This window comes from Epinephelus moara, chromosome 20 (genome assembly GCF_006386435.1).
Source record: "Epinephelus moara isolate mb chromosome 20, YSFRI_EMoa_1.0, whole genome shotgun sequence".
Classification (NCBI taxonomy): Eukaryota; Metazoa; Chordata; class Actinopteri; order Perciformes; family Serranidae; genus Epinephelus; species Epinephelus moara.
This window is the reverse complement of record NC_065525.1, coordinates 7,669,244-7,680,163: the sequence shown is the minus strand read 5'-3', so window position 1 is coordinate 7,680,163 and position 10,920 is coordinate 7,669,244. Positions and strand designations below refer to the sequence as shown.

The 10,920-nt window shown below is 43.0% G+C and overlaps 1 protein-coding gene across 1 annotated transcript in view; it reads right to left on the bottom strand.

Annotated features, from left to right (window-relative positions):
• Positions 1–1,734: 1,734 nt before the first annotated feature.
• Positions 1,735–10,920, bottom strand: part of st3gal2 (ST3 beta-galactoside alpha-2,3-sialyltransferase 2) — a 74,676-nt gene continuing 65,490 nt past the window's right edge. The window contains exon 8 of the mRNA XM_050073442.1: positions 1,735–10,860. Coding sequence (XP_049929399.1) covers positions 10,687–10,860 — 174 coding nt within the window. The 3' untranslated portion in view covers positions 1,735–10,686. The remainder of the gene's footprint in view (positions 10,861–10,920) is intronic.

The window sequence follows — 10,920 nt, the reverse complement described above, 5'->3', positions numbered from 1 at the left end:
GCCCAGGCCTGTGGGTTTGAACCCAGAACCCTCCCCTGAGGCAACTGTGCTAACCACTGCACCACCATGCCACCCTACATTAACAGAATTGGTAGACTAAACTCACCCTATGGTTACATGTTTTGGCCCTCAGGGGCAATGGGAATGTCTATATACACTAAACAAGTATTTAAAAGCAACACTTTTGTTTTTGCTTTCATTTTTCACAGGTTTAAGATCGAAGACTTTTTATGCACTCAATAAATACAAGTCTGTCAAATTTTGGTTGTGAATTTGTTCAATTGAGTGTGACATTTGCATGCTGACTGCAGGAATGTCCACCAGAGCTGTTGCTCCTCAACTGAATGTTCATTGCACTACCATAGGATGTCGCCGAAGTCATTTCTGTTAATTTGGCAGTTCATCCAAACGGCTTCACAATGGCAGACCACATTGAATCACACCAGCTTAGGACTTACACATCCAGCATCTTCATCTGCATGATCATCTGAAACCAGCCACCTGGACAGAGAAGCTCATCTGTATGCTCATTGTCCTCACCAGGGTCTTGACCTGACAGCAGTTTGTCTTTCTAACCAATGTGGTGCCAAAACTACTAATTAATGAACAGCTTAAAGAAAATGTCTTCACATGTCGGCTGTCTTTCTTGAGTTTTAATAAGCATTCATGAATGGAAACACTCAAACATACAACCGCATGAACAGTCAGTCAGTGAATGCCCAGCAAGTCCTCTCGCCCTGCTATCTTTATAGTTCCCATAACACATGCACATCAGCAGTCAAAATATGTGCCGCCTTGACATTCCTAAAACACAACATCTCTTGAGACTAACAAGGACACTTGTCTTCCCTGGCTCATAATCTTGGTGTCTGAGCCTCCCTGGCTCGTGACCTTGGTGTCTCTCACTGCTGTCACAGTGGGGGTTAAATGAGCAACACACATCGTTAGGTTAGAAGTTCAGTTTCATCAGAACAAGTAACCTTATACAACACATTATAGATTAAATATGTTTAAATACCCTAATTTACCATCACACCAACTTGTGTGGTTGTGAGGTTGGTTGGATGTACCGTCAAATTCAGGAAAACAGCACTGGAGATGTCTTATGGTAGTGAATGAGCCTTCAATTCACGTGCAACAGCTCTGGTGGATATTGCATGCAGACAGCATGCCAGTAACACACTCCCTCAAAACCTGCAACATCTGTCTCATTGTGCCGTGTGATCAGTTATTTTAGAGTGGCCTTTTATTGTGAGCATCCCAAGGCACACCTGTGTAGTAATGATGCTGTTTAATCAGCATCTTGATATGTCACACCTGTGAGGTGGATGGATTATCTTGGCAAAAGAAAAGTGTTCACTGACACGGATTTGTGGCCAAAATTTGAGTGAAATATATCTACTGAGTGCAAGTGAAAAGTCTGAGATCTTCAACTTAAACCTGTGAAAAATGGGAGCAAAAATAAGTGTTTAAATTTTTGTTCAGTGCTGTATATATTTGTAGATAGACAGACAGACAGATAGATCTATCTGTATGAGTACTTACATTGTTTTCTAAGGAAAATCCTGCATAGTATATCTTTAAGTAAAGAAGCTCACTCTTTAGCAACCCACCATAAATCCCCACTTGAAGCTAGTTTTATCCAATCTATATACTTTTCTATGCAGTCTTTCCCAAGTCTTATCAGCGGCTCAGTGTAAGCCAAACCAGAATTCTACAAACAACACATCAGACTTTGATCTCATGTTTCATGAAGCTTTTATTTGTACAATAGCATAAGATACAAAGAGTCGGATCACATATCATACAGATGTTTCCATGTAGTAAATACATGTGTACTACCTTGTCCGCAAGGTAGTGCTACTGAAGAATGGGACATTTAAGCAGGACTAGATGATGATGACAGATCCAGACAGCAGAAAACCACCCACATGAAAATATTTCACCCATCCAAACTCTAAATCCCTGGACTACTCCTTTTCCTACAGTATCTGTTTCAAACGAGCCACCAGTAAGTTTGCTGTTGTGGCAGATCTATTCACTAAGCAGCCTTTAATCCTACTTGATAGTTCATACTTGATTGAGAGTACTAGCACAATAGCTGACAGAGGTGTGAAAGTTAGCGTTACAATCCACAGCGACAGTCTGATATGTGCAGTCTGCAGCTCAGTGACTGCTGCTAAAGAGCTGCTTCTGTTCAGTGCAGACCAGTGAACTGATGAGTAAAGAGCTGCCTGAGGCTGTCCTCACCTCAGCCTCAAACACCGCTGCACGCTGAAAACAGTCGCAGGCCATGTCACGATGCCAACAGCCTGAGCCGGCAGTGTTTTGATCAGGATGCATTTGTTCCTTGAAGCTTTCTCTCCAACATTCAGTTACATTTCTGTGCCTGCTGCAGAAATCTATTCTTCATTACCACAGAATGACACCAAGCTGCAGCCTCCTTAACCATAGCAACTGGATAGACACAGGTTGAGGAGACTTAAGTGGTATTAAAGTAATTTTCCAGCCATGAGGGCTGTGATTTCCTTTTGTCTGGCACCGATTCTCTTTTGTTGCAGCTGGAGACACTGCCAGACAACCACAAATTAATCCAGTTTTCTGATTTTCTGTTTACTTTCGTTCAGTAGGTTCTTATCAACATGTCCGAGTAATCAAGCTGTAAGTACTACAGCTAGAAAACAAAAGAAAACATAGTTTGCCCTTAACATAGCAAGAACATACTTTGACATTTTAAGAAAATTGCTTGTTTTCCTCAGACAGTTATTTGATACCACTCTCACAGTTAGCATATACTGGAAACAGCTCGCCTAGTCTGTCCAAAGGTAACTATTAGCAAAGATTTGCAATGCTATTAGCTTACTGGCTCCTCTTAAAGGTGCAGTATGTAGGATTTAGGGGGATATATTGGCAGAAATGGAATACAATATTCATAACTATGTTTTCTTTAGTGTATAAGCACCTGAAACTAAGAATCGTCACGTTATCGTCACGTTATCGTCACCTTGGAATGAGCTGTTTATACACGGAGATGGTACTCTTACATTGAGTCCGCCATGTTGTTTCTACAGTAGCCCAGAACGGACAAACCAAACACTGGCCCTTGATAGGGCCATTTGCATTGGCCGCTGTCTCCTACATGCTTGGCACATGAGAGAAGTTTCAGTTGGTTGCAATCTGCAACCTCACCGCTAGATGGCACTAAATCCTACGCACTAGATCGTTAAACTCACTACTTCACGAGTTATATCTTATTGTTTATTCTGTACAAAACAGAAGTGTAAAAACAATTTGTAGGTTTATCGGAGGGTTATGTGACAGACTATTAGGAGCAGACTATTAGTTAGCTACCTTTTGGACAGACTAGCTGGCTAGCACCAGTCTTCAAGCTAAGCTAAGCTAAGATGTCTCCCAGCTGTAGCCTTTAATTTAACAGATGTGTGTGCATGAGTGGTATAACCCTACTCGTGTAATTACTCCTTTAATTGTAGATGCATGTAGGGAGGCTATCTATATGTCAAGGGTCTTGTGTTCCCAAGGTCCAATGTTCCAAGAGTCGAATGTTCTGAATGTCCAATGTTCGCAAGGTCTTATGTTAAGGTCCAATATTCTGTTTACACAGATTAACTCTCCTATTGTCTTACAAATTTTACCTCAGATATTTCATAAATAATCTAGCCTGACCCTCAACCTCTTTCCTAACCCCGCCCTGTTTGAGATAGCAAAAGTCAACTGCTATTGATTTCCTAGTAACTACTAGGGCTCCCTGGTAGCTCACCAGGTAAAGCACATACCATTACAGCCGACTCCAGAGCAATTCCATGATTCTCAGAGTCATGATTATAGTCCCCTAACCCAACCCTAGCCCATGCCATATTAAGCAAATGCAGAGCTGGGCAACATCTTTTTCAGGTTCACATTATGACCCAGGGAAACACACAGCCCTTTGTCATGTTCCCATAATGTGCCATAAATCTGGGGAACATAGGACCCTGGAAACAGGAGTGACCCCATTGAGATGCTGTTCAGATATTCTCCCTCTGACATAAAAACATCAGTGTCCACTTTTTCCGAGCTGAACAGGTGTGCTATCAGACTGTGTTCATTTCTGCACTCATTCTGTTTAATTACCCCATAAAAATGTAATTTAATGAGTTTAATGTGCCTCCCTTTCTATCCAGGAAAATGGAAATTGTGGTAAACTCTAGTGGTTTGGGTTTTCTGCTTTGTGCAATCGTACAAGGCTCAATAACACATTTTCAGGCAATCAGTGATTGAGTGTTTGTGGCTTTTACTGAAATGTGCCTCAGCACACAGTGTGTGAGACTAAACGGTGTAAAAATAGTCCTGGATGTGAAAGGAGCCTGGATTCCACTGACAGCAAAGTAGAACAAAGATGGATGATTTTAGTGTGGGGATGATTTGCGTGAGTCTGGCCTGGAATTTCAAGAAATAAACACAATGCTAAAAAGAAAATCAGTCCGGTTTAATTTGTGACAGAAACTCAACACGCAAGTTGGCTGTCATTTGTTTCTGTCAGTGTTATCAGAGGACTTAACCACACATTCAGATTTCACCTGAGAAAACATCCTGCTCCTGGACATCTGATCTGACCATCACAATCAAGGACCGCGTTTCCCAAAATGCTCTCACCAGATGCAGCTCTTTATTTCTAGATGGATGTTCCTCAGACAGCCATGGCACAGGCAGTGACCTGAAAAAGTGGTGTGTCTTTCAATTATTTTGAGAATCAACTCCCGAGGACCAAAAAAAAAAAAATCAGTGTATTGGGTTGGCGACAGGAGAAAAGACCTATTTTGGGTTATAAATGCTACAGGGAACACTCTCAGATCTGTGTCATGTGCTGTAAAACCTCCACTCTAATTCAGGCTAGCACAGCAGAGAGGGATCACCCTGCCTCCGCCTCTATCTGATAACAATGTTCTGGTTTACAACTGGGAGAAATTGAGGATGCTGATAACTGTTTCCGTGCTGGAACAGGGTCTCACCTTGTTTGGGGGCACAGTAGACTATTAAGACTTTTCTTACCCACTGCGGGCTGCGAGAATGCGATAGCAAAGTGTTATTCTGCTGCCAGAGAGCCACGTTATCTCCAAAACAATTTACACATTCCTTTTGAAGTTAGAAGGAGCATCTTGGGAAACAAACATCAATAACGCAGGACCACAGTAGCTGACAACTCCGAGAAAAACGCCGAACTGCGAAAGCAGCGGTACACTGATATGTCTAAACCTTTAGACGCTTTGTCATCTTCTGTTCTACAGTCACTGTGTACCTGCAACTTTGTGGGCTCAAATCCAGCGGATTACCCTCTATGTCTGCCATCTCTCCTGCCATTCCTCACTGTATGTTATCTAAAAAAGCAGATATGCCTGGAAAGTATACGCTATATGTTCAAAAAAGTAGCAAATGCCCTAATATGGATTCACAGCGAGTCACACTGCATCACCACTTTACATCCTCTTGTTTAGCCTACAGCCATCTTTAGAAAACAACGTCAGAGCACAAAGCAGTAAGGAGTGAAGAGCGGGAGGCGTCTGCACCCCGAGCAGAAGGCAGAGTGTGTCTTCATGTAGGGGTGTGTGTGTGTGTGTGTGTGTGCAGCTCAGAAGGCACAGCTCTCAGCCAAAAGACATGACAGTGTGTGTGTGTGTGTGTGTGTGTGTGACCAAAAAAAAGAAATAAAAAAAAGCAAAGGTAGCAGGTGTGTGTTTTGCTGATGGAGCAGCTGTAGGCCAGAAACGTCCAGCAGCAGGACAAGGCACGAAAGCATGAATGTGTGTGTATGTGTGTGTGTGTATGTGTGTGACAGAGAAACACAAACAATATGTCCAGATACAGCCGCACGGACTCTTGAAGTGAGCCCAGCTCAACACTAAAGCATCCTATAAAATCTGTAATGTGCAATGTAGGATAAAAACATTGAAAGCATATAGAGAACAACAGTAATACATTAGAGTCACGTGTGGATACACAATATTGTCCAAAGATAACACAGTAAAACACCAACAGAACTGATATCAGCACAGGAGGCACAGTTCTTCACATCACCTGCTGGGGGTGGTATGACACCCCGACCCTTCTCACTTTAAGTGTGTGTGTGTGTGTGTGTGTGTGTGTGTGTGCCTACCTCAAACCTTTCTCAGCTGGTTGCACTACATGTAAAAAAAATGAAATGCTTCATAAGATTGTGGTTAAATCCCTTAACTTTTAACAACACACTGAGAAAGGTGCATTCAACAATGTTGTCACACATACACAAGTGATATTTCACATGACAGTAGCATCTGCTGCAGCGGCTGGCACTCACGGTTCCTACACAGCTTCTATTCACAGATGTAGCTATCTCTTTCACCATTTCTGGAGGTGGCAGATAAGTTCTTTTTAGCTCACTGTATAGCACATTATGAGTCACGGACACAACACACGACTCCTTCTAAAGGAAAAAAATATCAGTGAAGTTCTGGTAAACTTTTAGCTGTAACTATAGTTTTCTTAAAGTTTTAAAGGAGCATTAAAGGTCCAGGGTTTAGGATTTTGGAGCATCTAATGGTAGAAATGGAATATCATATTCATAACTTTGTTTTCATTAGTTTATAATCACCTGAAAATAAGAATCGTTGTTTTTTATTACCTTAGAATGAACCATTTATATCTACATACGAATCATCATGCTCACCTTCACCACACCACAGACTGTATGGGTTGTAGCTGCTGTAGGAGTGTGAGCTTCTCTCCAGGGACAGTTGGTAAAAGTTCACCAGCCACTCACACACAGTGACAGGGCTAACTGTTAGCATCACAGTTAATAATGGGTTTAATGACAGAGTCATGCCATTTTGGTGTGAATGTGAGTTTGAATCTGTTTAATGGCTCGGGGTTGGATGTTAGCGCTGCTGCTGTGTTGGGCGGGATTTATACTTCTGCTTCGAATCAACATTGTACCTATGGTGTAGGGCTCTGTGTCAACATAGAGGCTATGCCGTAACCTACACTGTAGCCTGACGTGCACCTCCCCAGAAATGTAACTACACGCCACAGCAACGCAGACCTCCTGTTTGTCTTTGTAAGCTCAAACAATTGACTTATTTTATTTCCTTTTATTTCACAGATAAGAAACAATTAATTGAAGATAATAAATCCTCCACAAAGAAGTATTTTATGTCTTGTGTGTGATTTTTTTCCGGCAGGGAGTCGGGATGGTCTGGTTTCAGACCCCTGGCACAAAAAGGATGAAAGCAGGTATTGTTTGACCGGAGACATTTCGATATTACTTGGTAGTGCATTATTTCTGTTGATACCTTAAAGGCGCTGTATGTAAGAATGTGGCCAAAACGGTTACTGCACTCAAATTCAAAATACTGCCGCAAGACGTGTCCGCCCCCCCTCCCCTACAGATTTGAGGTTGCTGGACAGCGGCACGCTGGAGACTGATCTGTTTGCCCACGGACGGCTGCCGTGGCAGGGCTGCGTCGCCGCGTCCTTGATCTTCAGTTTTCCAGCGGACTGTTCGAGCAAGTCCAACTTCTCTGCTGCTGACGCTGCTGCCAGGATACAGCTGAGGAGACTGCTAATGCTATGTACCGGGACACTGCTAATGCTGCTTGCCGTGCTGCTGTAGCTCAGTCGTAACTTTAACTGATGCTGAGACTCTACTGACTGCGTGACTGGTAGACGGCGGTGGGTGGCGCAACAGGCCAAAACACAAATTCAAAACATAAACATGATTTGCGGACCGTAAAAAATTTTTTTAAATGCGAATATTCTGGCTGTACTATTGTTGTCAGTGAGATCAGTATGTTATATGAACATTATTCCTTAGTCTCTGTGACATATTAGGATTTTATGACTATTTGCTTTAGATTTTTTACATATAGCTCCTTTAAAGGTATCAAGTACTGGTACCCAGCCCTAGTTGTTTGCTAGTTGGGCCATGTCAAACTGATCAGACTCCACCCACACAGTCCTGATGAAACAGATTTTATTTGTTAAACTCTTAATAAATAATAGCTAAGGAGTTTTTTCTCTGTGGAGTTTCCGTTTACATTCACTCTTACTCACCCAAACACATTGTGTGTATCCTGGAGCTCCAACAAATACTTAGTACCCTGTAACTGACATAAATACTAATTTGTTCCTAAATGGAGTGTAGTCTGGGAAGTGAGTTTTAAAAGCCAGAGCTCTCAGCCTAACATAAAGTTGCTGTGGAGTCATTAATACCAATCAACAAGCGTTCAAAGTCATGCATACGTGTTTGGTGTAAAGGGGAAAAATTACTTATCGCACCTTAAAAGACTTATTCCGTCACCACTTCTCCAAATTTACCAGACCTGCATAGGAACCCTGAGTACTCTCCTTAATCAGCCACCAGCTGTTTCTTGATTAACACCTCTGTCATGGCATCTTTGGATGGATTTATAGCCTCAGGTTAAACCAAATACTGTTATTTTCCTTTCTCTCTGTGGCACACATTGTCTGTTTTCCACTGACGTTTCTGTTTTTCAACACTGTCTGGCTGCACATCCACGATTGATACTTGTTTGTGCCTCCTTGTTAAAGATAGAAATAACTTACAATGGAGGCTATTAATGTGTAAATGGGCATTGTTTGGGGATACCAAATCATGATAAAAACCATTAATGTGCCACCTGGGTGGAAGTCTAATCTGAGCCGACAGTATAAATCCAGCCAAAGTGTAAACTCAAAGCTTAACAGTACATAAAACTAACAAATGAGATCTGCAGCAGTCTGCAGGGGGATATGCCATTAACATTAAAATCAGAACAGGAAGTGCAGTTTATGCAGTACAGAGATGGAGTCTAAGGCGTCTGGTGGCTCCACCCCCTCCAGACATAGCTGAAGTTTTAATTGGCTGAGCGGGGACCAGGGCTAGTGTTTAATGAAGCCGAGCTGCTGACGGGTTAAAGAGTTCCCAGATCCAGTTGGGGTTTGTTGGGGTTTTCTTTCACCCCATTACATGAGCCTTAATCTGGTAGAAATGTCACTGACAGTCTCTAACTCCACTGGGATACAGGAGTCAGGTCTGTGAAAGGGAAAAGAGAAGTCCCTTTGTGTCTCAGTCCTTTCAAAACCAAAGCGGTGAACCCAGTACAGTTTGTATAGAAGCACAAGTTTCTGTTCATAAACCAACATCTTTTCTTTTCACCCTTAAAAATACTGGAGCAAAATGTTTCTCATGCTGCTGTTGTCAGACTGGTTCCTCATGCCCTAGCTCTCTGTCTCCTCGTCTCCCAAATTAGACCCTGACAGACCACATGGGGATGAAACTCCGGTCCAAAAACCAGCATGCCTCCATCCACACATGAAACCCCAGGAGACGGACTTTTGGCCTCATTAGAGTCACACACAGTCCAACCAACACTCTCCCACAACACTTCTCCCTGTGTCCCTGTGAAGAAAGATTGGCCTCTGGTCGCCACAATGTTTGAAACCAGGTTAGCTGGCTCTACAGAAGCTGAAGCTCATGCTCGTGCTGCAGTGATCTTTCTGAGTCGACAGAATGGCTGAAAGGCAAAAGTCTTGATCGCGTTTCTGTGAGTCTGCGGCGAGGTGTGGAGGCCTTGCTAAGCCTGGTGGGGACCCAAGGGGTTTAGAGGACAGTCAAACGATATAAACTCACAGCAATCACCTTTCATCTTACAACCAAACTGTTTTACAAGCCATCTCAGTCAGACAAGGTCCTTGTAATGCTGTCTTGTGAGGGAGAACTCACATAAAGTGGGGCTGTGACAGTGGAAAGTGGAAAGTGAGGTTTGGCCTCATAAAGGACTTAAGAAAAACAACTCTTTCTCAAGGAAGTCATGGCCTAGGGTTCAAAATGTTCAACAGCACAGTGGCTTTGGACAGCTCCACAGTTTGTGTCAGTCTAGTCTGCAGGCCTACAGAAAAGTGCCTCGTGCTTAGAGGGTGAAGAACTGTACTTTTATACCCACTCTGTTACTTTCAGACACCACATAGCTGTAGAACAATACAAGCGTCTACCAGATGCTGACGGTGCTGTTTCTGTGGCCTTTTCAGTGTGCAGCATACTGTATATGTTGTTAATGGATGAGGATTGGACACTCATCCAAGGTGAGTCCAGAAGTGGGACGCTTGCATGTGAAATCTCTCCCTCTCTGGCTCTCTCTCTCTGCTGCACACGGTCATTTGTATTTGTGGTGACTGGTTAAGTTTTCCTGCTGTCCGGCCTTCTCTTCTTTATCACCCCTAAGTTGAAGCTGCCCCCGGAAAAGCAATATGTGGTCTTGCACTGGCCATTAGAGGTTAAACCTTGAAAACTACTAAGAGACAATACGTCTATTGTCAAATTTAAGGCTCAACTGCCACTTTTAGATCAGTCCACAGTGAGCAGAACATTTGGATGTTCTCTGTTCCTGGTTCCTAAGAGTCTACACACCATGTTCTTCAATCAGAGCCTCCACTGGTGGGCAACCTCTGGAATATGAAGGAAAGTAAATGGAATAGGATTGTTTGGTACCATTTCATGACCATTGCGTCTCACTTCCTGTAAGCATTTACTTCAAACTGGGAGCCTAAACCGGTGTGGGTAAGTGAAAGCGAGAATATCTAACACGTTCTAAGCGGCCTCTATAGTGTCTGTTGCCTGCAGTGTTGAAACATTAGATACACGGGCTGATTTGCTGGTTATTTCCCAGGGAATACAGTTATCTTGCCAGCCTTGGCCAGCCGTTGGATGATCTGGGCTTCATAGTCGGCGTCGTGGACGCCAGTCTTCCTGAACTCTCCAGAGTAGCGGTTTTGCTCCCAGTAGTGGTGCCAATTTCCTCGGCTGTCTGCTCCGAACCCAAACACATTCACCTAGAGGAGAGTCAAAGAGAGAGCATTGAAAAGCAAGTATGTGGTTACAAAAGTGTGTCT